Here is a 23620-nt window from a genome sequence, read left to right on the forward strand (position 1 = left end):
TTTTTTTTTTTTTTTTTTTTTTTTGGTACTGGTGAGTGAATCCAGGGTCACTTAATCACAAGCCACATCCCTAGCACTTGTTTTATATTTATTTAGAGACAGGGTCTCACTGAGTTATATAGGACCTTGCTAAGTTACTGAGGCTGGCTCTGAACTCTCCACCCTCCTGCCTCAGCCAGAGCCATTGGGATTACAGATGTGTATAAGGAATTCTTAAATTAATATGGCTGGTTAAACATATAAATTTAATTTTTTATGAGAACTATACAAAGTAAAGTTGGATCAAGTGTGAGGTTAAAGTTTGATTGACCCAATTTTATTGACCTGTTCAAACATAAAATATAAGCAAGAAATAAACACTGTTATAAACATCTGAAATTTCTTATTGTGTGAGAAAACAGTGAAATCTACAGAAAACACTCTAAAAGAAAAGAGAGTGGTTACAGAAGTAACAGTTACACAAGGAAAATAATATATTATTGTATTATGCTTGGTTTCTTTGGTTATTGTATTGATTGTTTATAGTTGTACTGTGTCTTGACTAGTATAGTTTTACTCTGTTTAGTTTCTTTATCTATTGATCTGCTGACTATATGAAAGGCCAAGATTTAATTTCCAAATCATTGGAAATTAAAATAACTACATCAAAATTGCATCTAACTGCTACCAGTATATAGTTTTTAAAATTTACTTTTGACAGAGACATAAAATCGTAAGTCATACATTTTAATGACATAATGTGTTATTTTAATACATGCATTTTTTTTATAATTTTTTATTGTTGGCTGTTCAAAACATTACATAATTCTTGATATATCATATTTCACACTTTGATTCAAGTGGGTTATGAGCAGTATCGTCTAATACATGCATATTTTATGTAGTTATTGCATCAGGTTCAACAGAAATCTCAAACTGATCATTTCTTGATGGGGAAAACTTTCAAAGTCCTTTCTTTTAGGTTTTTGCAATATACAGCACATTATTGTTATCTATAGTATGTGTAATAATTAGTTGTGATAGTTGTCCTCTCAAAGCACAAACTGGAGTTTAAACTTAAACAGATAAATATAGTATCTCTGCTCCTATTTTCCCCATGACATGATAGCAAGGCAAAAACTAGAACAAGCTACAACCTGTTACCTGGGATAGTGAAGGATAGATACCAATATGACATTTTTTTCTTGGCCCTCACTGCTCCAAAAGACATGCACATTTTATATTTTGTGCTTTGAAAATATGCCAAGGGGCAGAAAGCAAATAAGGAACATGCAATGACCTGACTCTTGAAATGTGGACACCACAGGCTGCTAAAGTTGAATTTCTCAATTGTCCCCTGCTGAAAACTTGCTATCTGTTTGAAATCACTCATGACAATCTCCTAAGACTCTTCTCAACTGTGCTGTATGGGGCCACAAGGTCGCTGGTCTGTGTGTAAGAGTGTTATCAGCCTGACAGCAGGACCAGTGAAAGTATATCCTGAAGTCTCCTTTCTGCAAGACCCAGATTTTGAGAAATCAAGACCTTAATTAGTCATCCCAATATAGAGAAATCATTTCTACGTTTTAAAATTTGTGACAAGAGCAGAACTCATTATCTTCCTTCTAAAGGCTTACCAATGGTTTCTCTGCTACCTGTTCATTTCCTTCTCTATTTTCACCATAGGGACTTAGATAACATGCTGAGTTTTTAGTAAAATAATTAGATTGAGACAGTCACAAATCCAAATAAAATGACAAAGTGCCCATTTCAGATCAATCTTTCAATGACTGTTTCTTCCATACTTGCCTATCCACTGTCCTTCTGCATTTAAAAAATCTACTTTGAAACTGTTTATAAAGCTAGTTTCTGTGCATGTTTAGAGTCACTGATGGTGACACCAGGCCCATTCTTTCTCTGTTCTCTCAATATAATCTGATCAGGCTTTATTAATTGCAGTTTCCCTTCTAGTCAGTATTTCTGTCACTGTCTTTGCACTACTAATGTCCCCCCCCCCTTTGGTACAGGAGATGGAACCACAGGTGCTCTACCACTGCACTAAATCCCAGCTCTTTTTAATTTTTATTGTGAGAGAGAGTCATGCTAATTTGTCCAGGCTGGCCTCAAACAGGTATGCACTACTGGGCCCAGTTCTGCTTCTTTTAAATGGAAAACAATAGCTTGTTTTCACTAATAATAACTTTTTTAAAAGTCTCAATTTATTTTGCATCTTCAGATTTCTAAAATTTCAAATTATACCAGGTTCTGATCATTTCATGACTGGTCTATTGCAATGACCTCAAGATTTTATTTATTAAAAATCAATTTACTATGTTGAAGAAAATATTCTACATGATTTATATATGTAACAGGGAAACAAAAGTATTAACAATTCCATATTAATATTAGAAAAAGAGGTACAGAGGACAAAATGTGAACAAAAACTATCATCCTGAGGCAGTAAGTCTTGTATACTCTTTTTGTTTTGTGCCGGAGCCATTCCTTTTTGAAAATTCTTTGTCATCTTTTATATTACAAATGGGAATTCATTATAAAGTATATAAAATAAAATCTGTTATAAAATAACAGATCATTGTGTCAGAAAGACCTTTCTAAAACATGATGTTGTGGTATGTCATATTTCAGGTGTCACCAGTTTTCCTCTACTGCTTATAGAATGAATTTCAAGCTCCTAGCTAAGTATGTCATGTTCCTGGGAATTATTTCATGGTTAAACCATTGCCCAATACTCCTCCACAAGTACCAGTTGTAATACACAGATCCCCAAAGCACCTGCCATATTTCCTCTTAACTCATCTTTTTCCTCAAAATAGACAGAAGCCCTCAAGGGTAGGAGCTATCCTCGAAAACCTTCCTCTTACTCCCCAGGAACAGGGAGAATTCCAAAGTAAAAACAATGGATGAGAAACAAAAGGCAAGGAGAAGATAGGACAGAATTAATCAAATTTAGTTTTCTTAATAACATCATGTACTATCTATCAAAGTCTTCATTTAGAGAATTTGATGTACATTCTAGGACATTCAGGAAATACCCTGCTATAGTTTCAGAAGATATCATGAAGATGATAAAGTAGATCAAAAGTCATGGTAAAATAAATCATTTGTCTACTTCTGTCTGGCTCTTCATCCTGCGAAAATTTATTATCCAAGTAAGAGGTGCTGTTAACAAAGATGGAACGATTATTATAACATAGGCCACCCTATAACATAGTACAATAGAAACACCCAGACCTTAATTGTAGAGCAACATTAATTAAGCACATAATACATGCAGAAAGCATTCTTGTGGTTGGAATGAAATAGATAAGTCAGATTCTACCTTCTACTTGAAGGAATTTAAAATCTACTGTATAGACATAGACATGTGGATTTTAAAAGGCCATGGAGCAGAATAGGCAGCATTCCCAGGCCAATTTCATAGAAATATGTTTCACCTACAAAGGCCACATGCTGAGGAGAGGTCAACTCCTACCATAAAATACAGAATGCCATAGAGCAGTACGAGAGATGTAAAAACACACAAACATATACACAGAAGATAATATGAAAAGGACAATTTTGTGGAAATGCACATTTAAAATGATAAACAACAAATGCCCATATAAATAAATCTAACCATTGCAAGAAAATATAAGAAAAAAAGGAAGATGTAGGGGAAATGTTCACAAGTTATTTTTGGCTTTTGTTTGAAATGAGCAAGTAAAACATAAAAACTAACAGTGCTGTCTTGTTTTGACCACATGGAGAATTGTTGTTGCTATGGGCAAGAAGCAATGACATATATTATAAGAAGTATTCTGGAGTCTAGCCATAATGTCATTTAAAAAACAGTAAGTGCCTAAATTGATATGATTTCTAAAGCAATGTAACATTTGAGTTTAAGACATTTGGGTTTAGCTTTTTTAAACCATTCAAATTATTTTAAAAACTAATTTTTTCCTGTTTTTGAAATAATACAAATTAGACATAAAATTATATTTATAAAATCAGCATTACCCAAATCCCACTAACATGTACCATTGTTGCCATTTTGATGTACTTTAAGATTTTACTCTGTGTATGTATGTATTATACAAAGACATATAAACAGCTATATTTATGTTTTATATAGTAACATGTGTATTTGTGTGCTTTTCATAAAACTGTATTATGCTTATGCATTTATATATTTTTACCCCAAAATTAGATGTGATACTTATTCCTAATCATGTATATAGGTATTTGTTGATGAATGAATATAATAAAAGGAATATTGGCAGTGTTTTTTTCATATTCAAAGGCAATAATATAACTAAGTGAGGTGGTGCATGCCTCTAATCCCAGAGACTCAAGAGGCTGATATAATAGGGGCTAATATTGAGGCAGGAGCATTGCTAGTTGGAGGCCAACTTTAGCAACTTAGTGAGATCCTGTCTCAAAAAAAATTTAATTTAATTTAAATAAAATAAAGGGTTGTAAATGTAGTGTAGTGATAAGGCACCCCTGGGTTAAATCCCAGTAACAAAAAATAAAAGGTATTATCTAATAAATCAAGGGACAGGCCTTTTCTCTCTCCTGATATTAGGCATAGGTAGGATATTTGTATACCTAGAAACAGTCTAGCATATTGTTTTGAAGTATGAGGTAAATAAGTCATAAAGCCATTCAGAAATATTTAATGGAAATATTTGTTTATGGCCAAGAATTTTATGATAACTCCCTCAGTTGTGCCATAGTGTGTTAACAGTTGGTTTTCTGTTATAATTTATTTTTGCTGCTAGTTGGAATTTCTGTCTTTTCAGTGTCTTCTATGTGTTTCAGAGAAATTCTGGAAGAATTTATGCTGGCTGTTAGTCTGACCCAATTTTAAGACAGTTTCTAGACAAAATCCCAATAGGACTCACATTAAATTCAATGTCACTCAAAATTTTGCAGTGTATTAGTGAACAATTAGTCCAAAACCACTACTTTTCACACAAAGAAAATGTGACAATGAATAATATAAGTTGTCCAATGAAATAGCTAGTTTGAGTCATAAAGTCTAGGACTTTGGACCCCATATTTCCAATTGTAAGTGTGAGGTGTAGCAAATAAGACTATACCAAAGATGCTACGTATACAAGTTTTCATCCTCAGAAAAAAATAGTAAAAAAATAAACAAACATTCTAATTATTGAATAATATAATTTTGCCCAGTGGTCCTAATAAATAGAGTATTGGATAACTATTCAGAATAAAACTATCCTATTTAGGGGCTGGGGATGCGTCTCAAGTGTTAATGCGCTCGCCTGGCATGCGCGGGGCACTGGATTTGATCCTCACAACCACATAAAAATAAAATAAAGATGTTGTGTCCACCGAAAACTACAAAATAAATATTTAAAAAAATTCTCTTTCTCTCTCTCTCTATTTAAAAAAAAGCTATCTTATTTGACAATTACATACATCTAACATAAAGAATATTGTTCAGAATGCAAGGTAAATAAATAAAAGATTATGTATAATATAACCTCCTTTAATTATATAAAACTCTACAAAAGAATATTTGTAAAAAGAAACTGAATAAGAAATACTATAATAGGGGCTAATATTGACAAACTTATTTTAAAATAACAGAATTATAGATATGTTACCTCTAAAATATCTATGGTCTAATAAAGTTAAAAAATGTACTTAACATTCACTTTGAGAAGTTCTTTTATTTTAGTCTGAAAATGAATAATTTAGAGTATTCTCTGTCTGTCCAAATGGAGAAAGTGTTGACTTAGTTGTCTTTAGGTCACAGAGAACTTTAAGTGATTTTGCAAAAGAATTAATATTACAAAAAAATGAAGCATGTACAAAAACAAATATGGATTTTTAAATCTTTGCTACTCTTTACTACAATGTTATTAAATCTCACTCAACAGCTGCTTTCAAAAAATAGAAGTTTAAAGTTTGATATATCCAAGGATACTTGAACAAATTACCTAACATAAAATACATGTCACATAGTGACATCACCAAGGTTTCAAAATAAAAGCTTGTCATAAGCCTGTAATTATTATACTGGTCAAATTCAAGCACAAATAAAGGACTTATTAGTGGCACTAAATGACCATTATCAGTCTCATTTGCCTCCACACAGAATTTCTTTCGTCTATAAGTTTTTACATGTACATTGTCTTGAAGAAGAGGAAACTAAGACTTAGAAAGTCTAATAGACCACAGCAAAATTAACTAGAGAAATGAATACATAAACCCAATTAATTCTAGCTCCAAAAGCTACATTCTTTCCATTCACTGTATCTTGCAGAATCAACAAGCTTCATCACTATCTGTCTCACCTTTAAGAGTGAAGACACTAACCAATAAATGGATCCCAATAGGGCTGTCAATATAGATTACAGTTAGGAGCAGAATAAGAACTTAAATCTGCATTAAGAAATCCAGAGAAAAGGAGGTAGATTTCTGTGAGCAAGAGGCCCTGATTTTCTCATTGTCCTGTGTGACCTCTTCATGAGCACCCAAGGTCTGGTGATTAGTGCCCAGTGGGAGTTATTAGCACATTTGAATATCTCTCTAGATTTCAGCAGGATGAATACTATAATTCTGAGGGTATATAACCAAGAGGGCATGATGGGCATGTGGGAAATCCAACAAAAATATTAATTATGTTCTTAATAGAGTGACTACGAAGGGATTCTTGAGCCAAAATGCATATGGTGACTATATTTCCTTACTAGGTCAGCCATAACAAAGTGCCACAGAGAGACTTTTTTTAAAAACAGAAATTTATTTTTTCCATGTTTTGGTAGCTATAAATCTGAGATATGTTTGGTATCTTCTGCTGTTGCTCTCTTGGCTTGTAAATGGCAGTCTTCCTGTGCCCTCCCATGATCCTTCCTCTGTGTGTCTATGCCCTAATCTCTTCTTTGAAGGACACTTGTCCAATTGGGTATGTCCAATCTTAAGCAATCATTTTACTTCAACTCCTCTTTAAAGTTCCATCTCTAAATGTGGTTACATTCTGAGGCGTTTAGAGTTTCAACATACGAACCTATCTGGTACATTGTTGAGTCCATAATATTTACTCTCTGGACAGTAAAAAATCCATGTCCTTCTTACATGCAAAATATATTTACCCAATCATAACCTACCCTGAATTTCATAACCCATTCTAAAAGGGAGGGATTGGAAAGAAGGAAGAATGTTAGGTCTCAAGTAATTGTACAACTTGGCAGGGCAAATTCACTGTGTTGTAAGGTTTGAGGATAATCATCTTCAGCTCCATGCTCTGTTCTATGGGCCCAGAAGAATGGCTTCGCTATTGTCTGGGTCTCTTGAATGATGGCCATCATCCCCTCAACTGGAGGTAGCAGCTTCATTTTGGAGGCCTGGATAGCAGCCCTTGGCTAAAGCTCTACCCTCTTGGCCCTGGAGGCTTTAGCCACACCCACCAAAATTGAAGAGTTGGCTGGCTTTATTGCCACTTTGGTGGCAACAGCCTTGTAGACCTCTGAACCACTTTTACAATTATATTTTTCTTTTTATGAATGATAATATACATTTGCAGCTGAATAGACTTTTGGGTCCATTCTATGTTCTCCCAGAAGTAAAGCAACCTTCCTATCTCTGTTCCATTCAGTCTAAGCTGGCAGCGTTTATGCTGTGAGATGAGTATTTGGATCCAGGAGTCATACCCATATTCTCTTCACAGTAAATTATTGTTTAGCTTCATGTTTGTTATCCTCTCCAAAATATGTTTTTTTTTTCTCCCTACCCACTGTCTCTCCTCTTTTTTCAAAATGGATGTCTTGAGAATTTTCCCAATTTTCAAATTCTGTTTTATTTTTGCCTAACAGTTCTCTCAACTTTTCTCCCTTCTCTCGCAATTTACTGTAAGCAGAAAAAGAAAATCAGGGCATCCCTTCATCCGTTTGCTGAGAAATATCAGCTAAATATCAAGCTAATTATTTTCAAGTTCTAATTTCCACAAAGCATTAGATCACAGTTCAGGCTAGTATTTTGTCCCTTACAACAAGGATTGCCTTTTCTTCAGTTTCCAGTGACACATAATTCAGTTCCGTCTGACACCTCACCAGAAGCACCTTGAAATTCTATATTTCTACAAATAGCTTCTTCAAGGCCATATGGGCTTTTCCTTCCAGTTGTCTTACATTAATAGAGAAGAATCCTAAAGCACTATAGCACTGAACTACATCCTCAGTCCTTTGTACTTTGAGACCTGTCTTGATAAGTTGCTCAGGTTAGCCTTGAACTAGAGATCCTCATGCCTCAGCTTCTGGAGGACCTGGGACTACAAGCATGCACCACTGCACTTAGAAGAATCCAGGCTTCAGACCTTTTCAAACCTGTGTTTCAAAACTCTACCCCATTTACCTACTATTCAATTCCAAAGCCATTTCCACATTTTTAGGTGTATATCACAGAAGAATTCTACTTCTTGCTACTTAAACCAGAATTTGTTTGATACAGTAGCTATAACAAAACACTGCATAGTGGGTTGATTAAAGAACAAATATTTTCCCACAGGTTGGAACTCTGAGACCAAGTTGCTAATATATTTGATTTCTTCTGAGGCCTCTCCTTGGCTAATAGACAGCTACTGTCATGATGATGTTCACTGTGTTCATCTGGTCTATGCTTGCAGCATATCTGTTATCTGTCAGTCTTTGTTTTAATCTCCTCTCCTTACAAGGACAATGGTCAGACTGCATTAGGTCCCAAACTAATGACCCCATTAACTCTATCACCTCTTTAAAGGCCCTGTCCCCACCCTCCCAAACAAATACAGTTCTATTGTGAGGTACTCCTGGAAGACAGTACATCACTACCTAAACTGGAGGTGGCAGATCCAGTTGGAAGTGGCAGCTGCACTTCATGGCTTTTTGCACTCCCGTCTGTAGACCTTAGGCTGAAGATCAACTGTTTTAGCACTGAAGGTTGCATCTGGACCCACTGAAACTGAGGAGTTGGCTGGTCACAGTGTTATTGGAAACTGAAGGAAAGAGGAGTCCTGTTATAAAGTAGCAAAGAAATAGGATGCTAGGGCTTTCACTAATTAGTTTGGGGAGTAGGAAACACAATTCAGTCCATAAAGGTATAAAACCCAAAACTTACATATATTTTTCCATTACAGAAATTTGATTCTTTTCTTTTAAAGAACTTTAGTTAAGTACAATTCCAACAATATTTACTGCTCACTTGTCACGTGGCATACAAAAGTGATACCTGAGTTGAGACCGATGGTACAAGAAAAGCTAACTAGAGGCACTGGGTTTCAACAAGCTGTCCAAGAAAAGACTCCATGGAGCTGGGTGGGGCTCTGTGCCCAAGGTCAGGCTGTTTGTGTGCTGGAGGGAAGCAGAGGCAGTGTAGGTAGAGGACTTACAAACACTTCTTTATTATGGTGGCTGACAGGTACTGGGGCTACTGCTGGGAAGTAATGTTACAAGAGTAGGTCTATGGTATATAAAAAAATAAAATTAAATCCAATGTAATAAAAATTTTAACCCTAGGGAGGACACTTAGCATCAGGAAAGCACAGTCAAGTTGCCATATTTAGTTCAATAATTCTTCACACTATTAATAATTTCTGTAACTTACAGTAAAAATTATTTACTAATATGTCATCAAAATAACAGTATTTTAAAAATGTAGTTTTAACATTATTCAATATAGGTACCTTGATGCCAAAATCCTCTCAAAATAAATATTTTGAAAAACCTAGATTTTATCCTTTTTGCTAAGCTTCTCTTTGAAGTTTGCTTTCTCTTCCACACATAGACACAAGTGAAAATGGCCATCAAGAGACAGAAGTGAAGGCTTTCAGAGAAAAGATCTATTCCTTAAATTGAAGGATACAGCTATAAAATTTCTATGTGGGAAAAAAAGAAACCTGTCACCTTCATAGATCTGAATACTTTATAGACTTTCCAAATGTGTATAACTACCGTACAATTCCAAATAGTTTTTCACTGTATGAAAAAAAGAAAATATACTACCAATGAAACTATAGAAAGCACTGTATTATATTTCTTAAAGCATTTTTTTTTGTTTCCTATAAAGGCTTTTAGATGAAATGGTACATAGTAACTTTTCATTAAGGATACATGCTCACTATCACTGAGACCTGAGGCTGAAACCTATGTTTCCAGAAATCTCCCTGAATGAAGAGTCAACTACTAGGAAGATATTCTGAGGCATGCATCCTCCCTTATCTGGATTACTTTGTATTGCACTGATCATAGACACTTTATGTTAAGTTTATTTATATTATGTGTTAGTATCATATGAATTATAACTATCCAGAAGAATATTACAAATTTTTCCGGATTCTAGAAATATCACATTTAAGAGACATGAGCATGAAATCTGTCTGAAACATCTCTCTAGCCAGCGTAGCCCTGGACTGTTGGCCTTTATTAAATAGTGAAAGTACAGTTCTCTTGAATATGATCCTTGTTATAAAGATATTTTTTGCTTCGACCTTACCTATTGTTTTTCCTTTATTTATTCCATAATGAAACTCTGAGGAGGGCATGTACAGTTTTCTCTTCTTCCTCAACTTTGACTTAACCAACTAATGTGAAGTTTCTACCTGTATGAGGCCTTTGACACATCTCCCACAAAGGCCATCTAATTGTAAAGTGCAGTAACCCACAAAAAAAGGTTGTCCTCTTTGAACTGTGGTGGGAGCTGATCTTTCATATTGTCTTCCTCTTCAACTTGAAGGAATCTGCTTCTTACTAAATGTCTGATTTCTATTTTCTTCATATTTACTTTTTCAGACTCCTCTTTAAACAATATCAAAACATTAGCATTTCCTAGGATTTCAACTTTAACCTTTTACCCTTCTTTCTGTAAACCCACTCTCATATCATGGCGTAAAGTGTATCTCACAAACAGGTCCTAACTTATTTTCTTGTCCTTTTGTCCTCCCAGTATGCTACACTGCCTGCTTTCTATCTTTATAACCCTCACTTCTTTCTGTGCTATTCCTTTTTGTTTGGGGGGGGGGGGTACTGGGAATTGAAATAAGGGGCATTAGATCAAGGAGCCATGTCCCCAGACCTATTTTGTATTTTATTTAGAGACAGAGCCTCACTGAGTTGCTTAGCACCTCGCTTTTGCTGAGGCTGGCTTTGAACTTGCAATCCTCCTCTCTCAGCCTACCAAGATGCTGGGATGTGCTATTCCTTCTTTCAAAAAGATATTCAGTCATTTCTCCCTTGTAAGTCTACTATGTTTTTTTTTTTTCCAAAAAACTATTAAAATGTCACTTCACCTAAAAAGTCTTTTACTCTTCCACATGTAATCATTAATTAATCTCTATATTTCATTGTTTTTCAATGGCACTATGATATTTCTATTATAATTGCTGAGTGGCATTTTATTTTTTTTAAATCATTTATCTACCTTAAATGAATTTTAAGTTGTTTGAAAGTATTGCATATTGGAATTAGTTTAGTATAAAATGAGAAGTACAGCATACAGCTATAAACAGGACAAGGACTTTTGAACCTTCCTAGTATTTAATCTTATGTTGTTATCTTTAAAATGGGAATAAATATTAGAAAGTAATGATTATTGTTATATAATTTTCAACATTATACATGAAATATGTGAAATATATAACATAGTGCTTAACACAAGGTATTTACTTATTCCAGTTCAGTAGTTATTTTCCTTCTGAATTAACCCAATATCTTATTTATCATATGTCAATGTTTGTTTAATGAATGAATGAATGAATGATAATAGAATATTATTCCTCTATGCTTCTTTTATGACTTGTTAGAGGAATACAATATAAGCATTATTCTTACTTACACACTAAATTATAGGGCAGAGGAAACCAAGACGCATGCAAAATTTTCATAAAGCCACCAAAGGTAGATATTTGTAGAGACATAAGTACATAAAAGTAAAAGGTATTCTCTAAACCCCAGTTATAATATAAGATGATATTTATGTTTAAATCCTGTGACTCTGATAATATTTGTTTAGGATGAAAAGTGTCTGATAATATTGTAGGCTTCTAAACCTTGAAAAATCTGTTGTTGTTCTGGTTCTGGACAGGAAATCATCCTGAGACCTAATTACGGGAAAGGGCAAGGGGACTTGAAATCTGTGTATTTTGCCCAAGAACAGTGCCACCATGGCAGGATAAATAAATACTGGGATTCACTGCAGTTATTACAGGCATTCTGAAAATAAAATAAGTCCTTGATCAGTTTTTGGCCAAGGCCTACCCCAGATTTACTAACTCTGAAATATCCATGAATCAGTGTTCTCTCTATTCTTCCTTGCAGTTGCATTCCTGGTTCAATCCCTCATAATTTTTCATTTGAATTGTTGCCAGCCAAACCTTTTGGTGTGGGGGTCCCTGAAGCTATACCCAGGGCTTTCCTCTATCTCAATAGGTACCACCTTCAAATCCATACTCCTGCAGCTCAAGCTTTGGCCTCAAATCTCTGGCAAGTCATTATAAACAAAATAATAAAGTTTAGGTAATGAAATACCTAAATGTTAATACAATTGAGCTGTAAATTCATTACTAGTTACACTGCTGCTACCACCATACAACCTTTATTGCAAGCCAACAATAGCTGCTGATTATGATATTGGGTGTCAAGGAGGATGCCAAATACGATCCATCTCTACAGCTCAAATGCACATAGCAAAAATAACTTCCACTGATCAACCCAGAAGTGATCCTTGAAATTTCTCAGAGGAAACAGGAGCTTATTTTTCATAGATACTCAAAACACCTCAAATGGGATGAAGACAGAATGATTCAAACTATGAATTAATCACATTTTTGGAAATATGTTGATATGCATCTCTTTTCTCTGTTATGAAGTTTTACTGACTAAGACAGTTTTCAGTAAAATTTTAGGAAATCATATTGTACTATTCCATCAGTCCTTGAAATGGAAAAATCATATACTAATTAAAAATCATCATTCCAAATATAGTATACAGTAATAGAGTCTTAGAACACCTGTTTCTGTACTTCTGTAATTAAAAACTACTATTCTAGCTCATGTATTTTTACTAGACAGTTCCACTAGCATTTCTACTTCTCTGATATATTTCTAGACACTCTACCAGTCTGTGGTGCACATACTTATCAGTGAGCGAAGCAAAGGGTAAGTGTGTTTGACACAGATGAGCCCCGAGATTAAGTACACACTGTGAAATGCATGTGGATGTTCATGATTTAAACCAATGAACTGTGGCCTGAAATGATGTCACACGAAGCGCAGCAGGAAGTGGAAGGTTAAACCTACTTGCATCTCGGCTCATTAAACGCAGTTAAAGTGCAAATCCCCTCATTCTGACAGTAGTGATCACAAGGGTTCTCTTTCTGGTCACAGCGCTGACTTTTAAACCCCACAGAGCATCTGTAGAATTTCAGTAAAATACAGCTAAATAAGGCGTCTGACTTGTTTTTTTCTTTTTTGTTTTTCTTTTTTTGCCAAATATGCGTCAAATTTATTTTATACAAAAATAGTAACATCTGAACAACAATGTTCCCAGGAATGCTTACTTGTATCACATACACACTCATCACATGCTACCCTGACACAGTGAGAAACAGGATGTGGACATAGATCATATGTGGGCATCACCTTTCTGATCAAAAAGTGTTAATTAAGCACAGCTCTATACAGTGACCACTTAAGCTGGATGATTTTATTTTAATTTGTTAATTCTGGACAATTAGATACTTTGAAGGGGGAGAATACTAAATTACAGATTTTCTTGTGGACATCAAGAACTCTCAATACTTTCCTATGTATTTAGAAACCCCAGACTCGATATGATATATTGGGAAGGAACCAGGGGCTTCATAGGTTTACATAATGCTATACTTTCTAAGCTTTACACAAACATCAAATAGCATTATACATTTGAAAAGATATCTCAAGTTCTTTTGAAAAGAATGTGCACAAGTACCAAGGGATTCATAAAAGATGATTGTCTCTAGGCTTCACATAGCCAAATAAGGTCAATAAAATTGGAACAGTTTTCCCAGACATTTCTAAGTTCAAAGGTCTGTGAATGTCTGAAATGGTATGATGCTAAGAATTGAATGATCTCTTTCTCATAAAATAATTAGCAAATTGATGAAGGAGATTCTGTAGCACATGAGTCAATGAGGGACAATACTTGAGATGTACATGAAACACTCATTTAAAATGTATCACCCTGAGAAAAGAGAAAAATACAATAGGAATTCCATGTACATACAAAATCTATCATAAATTACCCATGACATTATAAAATACTCACTGACACACAGGTACATTTGTCTCGGAGTCCAGCTGGCAAGTGCCACCATTATAACAGTAGCCATCACATAACTGACAGCTAGAGGCAATCTTTCCATTAGTGCAGCTGTAGCAACAAAGAAAAAAACAATCCCATTGTTACTGGCATTATTATTGTTGAAAGCTGACACAAAATCTCTGCAGATGAGAATATTCATCATCTGGGAATAATGGGGTGGCTGGCTAAAAGTAAGTTTTCAGGAAGATAGATTTGCTGGAGGCCAAGTTTTCTTTTTAATAAAAATAATGATTAATAATATTTTTCTTTTGGTAATTTCAATATTTTCAATTCATTCAATTACTATAAAATTTAATACAGCTAATTATATCTGTGGAAACACACTCTAATCACACATCAGGGAGACACTATCATCAATATCTTTTTTCCTTTTTCACACAGTGAGAATATGGTGACATCTGTGTATTATAATCCACATGATCAAATACTTTGGAGCAAATGCTTCAGCTTCTTTCTTCTAAACTGGAGCATTTGGTCCAATAAGGTTAGGAATTTTAGATACCTCAACTTGTAAGAAAATATAAGGCTATTCTATCCTCACTTTTACCCTACCATTTTCCTTGGAATATACATTGTAATTAATGTCACTGTCTAAATTCTTTTCATTCTAACAGATAAATGGAGCAGTTTACTGAAAATATAAACAGTAATGTTATAGAAACAATGTGCAATACTGTAGGAAAGTAATGAATGAAACATTTACCAAAATGATTCTAATTCATAGTCATGTGTTTGGGATAACAATAAATACACTACAAAATGAGCTTAACAATAATAGAAAAAAATATAAAAATATCTTTCTGCCAAGTCATATTTTTAAGCAAAATTTTGGCTTGGACAGTGAAAATTGTTGGGGAATAGAGAAAAGAGCAACAACATTCCTAATTACCAAAGATCCTACTCTACTTCATGGCATGTAATGGTAACTGAATCATATACCCTTGGCTCAAATGGAATTGGAGAGATCATACTGATAATTCTAAACATGTGATTGTACTAAATCTAAATTGCCAGTGGAACATGGCATCACAATAAAATCTGGAAATTACCTTAAAAAAACAGGATATAATATCATTGATTGATCACTCTGATCCTCTGCATGATGAATGCCTGTTGCACTACATCCATTATAAGGTAATCCCCCACAATCAATAAGATGCCTTAAAAAAATAGTTGGCAATTCTGGTCTTCATTTTTCTGTCCATATGCATTTAAACTTATGTGACTTGTATGATTTCCAGAAATGTATTGAGCTACTTATAACATTTGCAGGTGTTTAATTTGAAGTGATTTCTGACAAACCTGGGTTTAAGAACCACAATTCTTTTCACCATGAACAGGACAGGCTAAGTTAATTATGTGTGAGATGTGAAAGCCAGCATGGGGAAGAGGAGGGCAGTCTAATATTTCTTAGACAAAACAGAAAATACACACTTTACAAAACTTACAATAACATCCTAATATGGATGCAAAGTGAATCAATTACACTGTCAGTAGTATTGGTGTCTGAAATATTAAATGGGTTTGAGGGGCTTTTCCTCAACTCGAATGCCCAACCTCCTTAATAATCAAAAGAGAAAAAAGTTGTATTTTCTCATTCTATCAAAGAGACAATGTCAAAGAGGAAAAGTAGATCATTAAGGGTTTTCTACTCAAAAATTAAACTATATACCAAAACTCATAATCAATAATAATAATAATAATAATAATAATAATAATAACAACTGATTTTAAATTTCCACTTAAACAGTTTTGAAAGATATCTAATTTTCCTTCTAAATAATTCACTTGAATCCAAAATTAAAGAGAGCAGTTTGTAGATAGTTTTAATGTAAAACAGAAGTTATTAAAATCATTATAATGCCTCAAAGTTACAGCGTATATGTAAGTTTTCAAAATAATTTTCTTTTGGAGGCATATATAATACACACAAATATGTATACACATGTAGTGTGTGATATATTACTTTCCAAAATTTAATTACAAGTTATCCAGTACACAAAATGAAATTCACATGACAACAGACATCAAACAGGTATTATTTAGACTAATCAAGATTATAATCAAGATTCTTTCCAATATTTACTTCTATTTCCAGAAGAAAAATATATTAGCTGTATTTTAAACATTGTACCGATAGAGTACCTGTCCTAATTCATGGTCTGTGCATTAGAAACACAAGTGCCTATTTATAATCACAACTGTACATGTGGCTTGGATTTTCCTACTTAAGTAAAATAGAACATTTTGCTAGAATTTTGTTTTAGTATCTGTTTTTAACCTACGAAACAAAAATTCATATAAACTTCATTTTAATGCTAAGATGAAAGGTATCAGATAAATAAGAACAAACTTTAGTCATCTAACATACTTTCAAATACACAAAGTATTCTGTTTGAATTTCATGCTCAAATATTATGTAGACTCTGATAAATTAAGTGCTATAATACTTCTATTTTTAAAGCTCCACTATTTATTCACTGTTGGCAACATTTCCAAAAAGATCTTTTAAAAGATGAGAACTATAATGTTAGGCCTCCATAGCCTGCTCAGGTTGTGAGGATCTCATGTTTCCAGTTTGGAGAAGGCAGTTTCTCATCAATGGGTCCCAAGTCCTGCCCTTCCTTCCTTTTATGAAATTTCTTTACAATGGACACAAGGTGTTTATCTCTGCATGAGCTTTTCTAAGGCAACATGCACATGAATTTTTGGTTTAAAGCCAAGATTCCATGTGTAAGTGAACAGAATTTTAAAGAAGGTACTAGAGCTCATTTGGCTAAGGTACACTGGACATGAAGAAAAAGTACTCCTACTAATTGAAATTAAGTCTCATCCCACTTAAGTTTTCTCACAAACAAATGATGAGCTTAATGAACAATTACCATTTGGGTAGTTTATATGAAAGTATGTTTTGCATTTATGTAATTATTAAAGACATGCATTTATATATGTCATATTTTCAATTACTTTACTTAAAAAATAATGTACTTTCAAATGAATAATTAGCTGTTCTGAGTAAATGTCATTCATAAATAAAACACAAATCATATTTAGAGTAAATTCTAAAAAGAGAGTAAGTAAAAAAAGTGTTGATTCTGTCTGTAATAAAATTTTATTGGGCCTTGTTTGGGAGAGCAACATAACTCATGTGGCACCCTCCTCAAGCTCCCAGTGGAATCTGTGCTTGGACTCTTTATAGCATGCTATCTATCTCATATTCTCATTTATTTTACTCCTAAGCAAGACAAGTGACAGAATCCAGTACTTTATAAGCCCTTCTTTTAAAAGGCTGTTAAAAGTAGTTTGGAGTGAGGATTGATCTCTAACCTCAGCAGCATAAACTTGTTTCATGATAGAAACAGAATGGCATTACCCTTTAGCCACTATGTTCTGTTTTCCATTCAGTTAATCTCAAAGCCAAAGGTCAAAAGGCAATGTAAGAGAAGTCAAACTTGGACATTTTTGTTGTAGTTGCTTCCAGGAACACATTATTCCCTCTATTTATTTTGGACCATAATGTTCAAAGGCAGATTGAGGAAAAAAAAAAAAGGTAATGCTTATTTTCATTATACAGGTATTTGGCTTCTCTCCCAAAGATTGATTTATATCAGTAGAAATGCTAATTCACTCACTGTGTTAATAATGATGAAAGAATTAAAAGCCTGAACTATATGAATTGAACAATTTTACACATAAATTTGTGAACGTATGTTGCATTTCACTATTTTTTTACTTACTATTAGGAATATTGTTAAATGATAGATTTTCATGTTCTTCAGATGCTTATAGCAGGTTTCAAGTAAATTTGTATTTAACTGAAATAACTTCATCTTTAGACAAAAATAAAATACAATGGTTGCCATATATAGATTTTGAGAACAAAAGTAATACACATGGTTTTCATATTCTATTGCAGATTAACTTGCATATCCACTTACTTGCAAAATATATCTTCATTGTCTTTATTTATAATGCAGTGTCCCCCATGGCACCTTACACACTTGTCAACCTCACATTTTGGTCCCTCGTAGCGTGGTGGACAGACACACTCAACACTTCCATCATCCCCGATAGTACATGATTCAGAATGCACACAATAGTGATGACACACATCTAGGAAAAAGTATAGCCAAACAACCAAATTATGTTAAAAGACATTTTTCATTAGTCATAGAAGAAATGTTACTATTTCATTTCATATTTAAAAAGTGGTCGATAAATAGGTAGAATAATTTATACAAGCAACTCATAATAATATGCAACTAGTCTTCTCTAATAATGCTATTGATTCATCTTTTGTCCAAGTTAGGCATCATGCAATCTGACTAAAAGGAGAGGGTTATCTTGATAAATTATTAGGTGACAAACTCAGTTCTGAATAATAAAACTTAAAAGAGAGTTGCTTAATTTTTCTTTCAATGAACACTATAACTAAAGTACGAAATGAGCTGAAATGCTTAAGGTCTCCTTACATGTCATTTATGTTTGCCCCCTCAGACTTCTTTTAATCCAGAGAACAGAGTAGTATACGGTGAATGGAAGACTCTTACCCTTGCTCCTTGCCCTAGTGCTGGGGTAAGAAGCCTCTCTTTATAGGTACCAAAAGTTCACGCATTTTCCAAAAGCTTGGGCAAACCAAGCCTCTCCAAAAATTCAAAGAGAACTGGAAACTAGCTGATCCAACATGGGTGGGAAGTGTTAGTAGACATCTATGCTATTGGCCCCCTGAAAGGTGATATAATTAATATGCCCATCAGCTAGAGGGAAACTGCCCTGTAATCTAAGCCCCTTGTTTAAAAGATGTTTCTGACTAGGCATTGCAGATCAACTTTCTTTCAATGACAAAGGACTACTTTCCCCAAACATTTCTATATCTGGAAAATATGCATAATATAGCAAAAGACATTTAATAATTTAACAGCAATTCTAACTTTAAATTAGTCTTCTGAAAAGCAGACAAGTCTGTATACTAGTTATAATAAATATAACACCAAATTTAAAACAACAAAATTTATAATACAAATAATTTTAGCAAAAGAACTGATTAACTTGATCCTAGACATTGTGCTTAGAAGCAGCAATTTCCCTTTAGGTGTATAACTGTGAAGCAATATTAAATGAGGTTAGCTAAGATAAAAATCTCAATTTGGAAACTTTAACCTGATGTATGACAATTATGGTTGGTGTAGAAAATTAAAACATCATTTATGATTCTCATGTTTCTATGTTTATCTAGTTCTTTATTAAATCAGACAGATATTACACTTATTGACAGGCTAGCTTCATATTTATGGAAATTTATTTCAAGCATTTTTATTCTTGCTGTTGTATTGTGCCAAACACCCTCATTTAGATTCAACATTTAAGCCTATTAATAAAGGTTTAGACCATATATAAGGAAAGTAGCACTTTCAAAATGTTATAGACTTGGAGGTCCAAAAATTAAGTCAGTGTTTGTCTCTGTGCATTTTTTTGGGTGGGTTTGTAGTTGTTCTAGCTTGGCAGATATGGGCTATACAAAATAAATTGTATTGTTTTAATGAAGAGTATATTAACAGAGGTCTATGTGATCATCTACTACAGACTGTCATTCAGTGCAAAAAAATCTCTGAAGAATAATCTTCATTAGGTAGGTTTCTAGACACCTCTTAATGACAAAGACCTCTTTTACTGTGTAATCTCTAAAATTTCACCTATTGTTCTTGGTTCAGCTGTCTGATAGAACAAATGTCTTGATGCATCTTTCCAATATCATCTCATTTTGTAATCTTCAAACTTTGATGTGGTGGATAATTAGAACAATATAAGGGTTTTATCTGAAGATGCTACAAAATTTCAATAACTTCCCTGCTGTCCATTTCTAGATTATAATTCATAGGCCTCCATGATTCCCATGATATTCATTAAGGAACTAGAATTCAGGAATTTGGAAAAGAAAGAAGTGGTGATCTGGAGAGAATGTTCTAGTTTGCCACAGTTCTATTATAAATGAATTTGATTAAATCTAAATAGCTTATTTTTTTGACTAACGCTGATAACCGTACCAAAATATAAATTTTTAATCTGAAATTTTTGAAAATCTTTTACTTTATGATTATATTTCTGAGAAAACTTGAGAATGTAGAAAAAAAATTTGAGTTAACGTTCTGAAGGCTAATGACTGCCCAGTACCACACCACAAAACTGAACAGTTCACACTTAAGCTAGAAAGCTAAAGAGCAAAGTTAAAAACTTACCTACAATATGCAAAATACAACTAATTTTGATGCACAAATTAAATGTCTTTTATGAAGCTTTAAAAGATGTGAGAATGTACACTATCCATAAGTGATCAAGGAAAAACAAATTAACACTAGAATGGAATACTATCCACACCCAGCAAATGGACAATCAAGCAATAGCACAAACTTTCCTCCACTATTAGTAGGAATGAATACTGGTTCAACAAATCTGGAAAAGAGTGGGAAGCATTTGCTGAACTTGAATATACCCACACCTTATAGCTTAGCACTACCACACTTCACATAAGACTAAAAGAGAAGTATGCTTGAATGTATAGGAAACATGTACTGAATATGCAGAGCACACATTTTAGAAATTGACCCAAACTGAAAATAACCCAGATTTACATAACAAGAAGAATGAATGGCCTTTGATTCACTCATACCATGAAATGTACATATACAAATAAACACAATGGAACATTATCTCTCTATACAACAATATGGGGAAATCTCCCCAAAACACTATTGAGGGAACAAAGCTGGAAACATAAAATACATATCTTTTTTTTTACTTACATGAAGTACCAAAAGGAAAAACTTTTACTTACATGAAGTACAAAAGGCAAAATGTATCAATGGTTTGAGAAATCATCCAGTTATTTTGGGAGAAGTAAGAAGAACATTAGGGAGGATTTAGGGTGCTGGGAATGATTTTTCTTGACTTTAATGTTGATTTACATCAATGTGTTTACCTAATGATAATTTATTATATCGTATCCTTGTGATTTTCTGATCTTCTGCATATGCTTCAATAGAAATTATTTTTTCAACTTAAATGAATATAAGTTACAATAGCATGTTTTTGCAATTCTAGTTTATTTGGCTAATTAGTCTAAGTAGTTTTTCTCTTTATAGTCATTATTTTTAAAAATTCATGGCTGTTTTTATATTTAAAGGAAATCTCCCACCATTATTGCTATATTTTTTCCTCAGCATATCAAATGCATATTATTTTATGCCTCAAGGCATAAAAATGAAATCCAAAGAGCAGAAAGAAGTGTTTGTATATGAGAAAATAGTGGAATAAGGTGATATTAGAATTACACTTCAATAAAGTGTAGTATAAATTATAAATTTCATGTTGTTATGTCAAGCAACATTCTCCTTCTAAAAAGGAAGAAATCATTTTGGGAGCTGAACCTTTCTCTAGATATATCGAAATTGGAAGACATTTCATTTTTTTCCCCCAGTTCCATGCTTAACAATCTATGCTGAGTTGAATTTCAGGAGCAGAGTTGCATATTGTACTCGCCCTGGTAAATATGCTCACCAGAGCCTATCTGTGAAAATCTATCTCCTGCTACTTTGCTTAAGATTTGAAGCACCTGGAAACTGCTGAGCTATATATTTTGCTGTATTGCTTTCTGCACCTGTTTGGTTTCTAGAGTTAATTCTTCAATTACATATTACTGTCCTTGCCCCTCCCCCATTTTCCTCCTTTCCTCCTTCCATTCCTCCTCCTTTCCAATTTTATTTTATTTTTGTCTCAAATCCTTTACACTTATTTTCAACTCCAAGACTAATGAACAGAGGAGAAAGGAGATCTTACTTAATAAGGAAATTTAGTGATTGGTATTTAGGCTACCAAACAAGTATCAGATACTTGTAAACTAGAAAGCAAAGTATTCTCTGCTTTTAAAAGCATTACCATGACACATGCTACATGTAAGTCTAGGAAAGAATCAGAAGGATCTGATGGTGGTATTTTAAAATTGTGCAGTTCAACCAAAATCTAGCTTCTGTTCCAACTGTCTCAATATCATGACTGCAATGCTTAATCAATTATTGGAATACCACCTTAATATCTCCCTCCTCAGTCATAATTTACTTTGAATTACAAGCATCTCCTTAAAATTATATAAATATCTGCTGTATTCTCATCAGCGTCACCTGTCTGCAAATCTCAAATAATTACTACATATTCATATTTAAATTCTAGGAATCACTTTAGATTTTATCTAATTAAAGGAATACTTTATTAGCACTTTCCAATCCAGCATAAATTTGTTTACTAATTTAGCTAAATATGAATAATAGCATATGAGAAGGCTTCTTTGGTTTGAAATTATTCATGTTAATTCTTAGGGTTGTGCTACTAACCAAGTAAAGTCTGAAATAACGTAGCACTTGGGGTTTCCTGAGGAACACTTTCTATGTCCCAATACACTAGAAAATAATTATTCCATGAAGGTTACCACTTTAAGCACCCAAAATGCTTTAAAACCATTTTAAATGTAATCATTCTAAAAGATATAATCACAGTTTCCTATGCAAAATATGTATTTATTTTATTAAGGATTCATTTATTATTAGAAGCATCAATTGTTCCTATGAACTTATCTTTGCAAAAATTTTAAAGCATTCTGATTCTTTTTCATATTTTAGTATTGCTAAGTGAAATGCTGCTGAATAGGAAACAGTACATGAAACTAAATAAAAACAATGAATTCCTTTAAAAAATGGAAAATGATCGGGGTTAGATATGTTGGTGGTTGCTTAGTATCAAGGTTTGTGGCAAAGGGGTTGCCTTTTATTTCCTGACATTATGTGCACATGCGTGCACACACACACACACACAAAACCACACCCTCCTCTTTCACACAAAAAACATTGCTTTTCAAATTTTTAATTTGAAATATTTAATAGTTTAGTAATTATTTTCATTGCAAGAACATTTTAAAAATACGCTATACTGTTAGAAGACAGATCAGAAAAAAATATAGGTGAAAAATAATTTTATTTGTTTTTTGTTGTTGGAAGGAATAAAATAGGGAAGGAATTGAAGATAGAAGAGAGGGAATGAAGACTCTGAAAATAGAAGATTATAGATAGATTGGTCAGTAAGTGTTCAAGAAGGAATAGCATAAATTTATGGAAATGAAAACTGAGAGAGCAACATAGTCTATCATCTTTTAAACAACATGATCAAGTTGGTCATGAGATGAAATGGAAGTGAGAGATTTACTACTTATTACTCTCTAAGCATATGCATACAT

The 23620-nt window shown here is 33.5% G+C and overlaps 1 protein-coding gene across 1 annotated transcript in view; it reads right to left on the bottom strand.

Annotated features, from left to right (window-relative positions):
- The window catches only part of Lrp1b (LDL receptor related protein 1B), a 1807788-nt gene that overhangs the window by 27587 nt on the left and 1756581 nt on the right, over positions 1-23620 (bottom strand). The window contains exons 85-86 of the mRNA XM_015479144.2: positions 18279-18453; positions 14284-14388 (exon numbers count right to left, since the gene is read on the bottom strand). Of these exons, the coding sequence (XP_015334630.1) occupies positions 14284-14388; positions 18279-18453 (280 nt within the window). The remainder of the gene's footprint in view (positions 1-14283; positions 14389-18278; positions 18454-23620) is intronic.

The sequence above is a fragment of the Marmota marmota genome, unplaced genomic scaffold, assembly GCF_001458135.2.
Source record: "Marmota marmota marmota unplaced genomic scaffold, marMar, whole genome shotgun sequence".
NCBI classification, from domain to species: domain Eukaryota; kingdom Metazoa; phylum Chordata; class Mammalia; order Rodentia; family Sciuridae; genus Marmota; species Marmota marmota.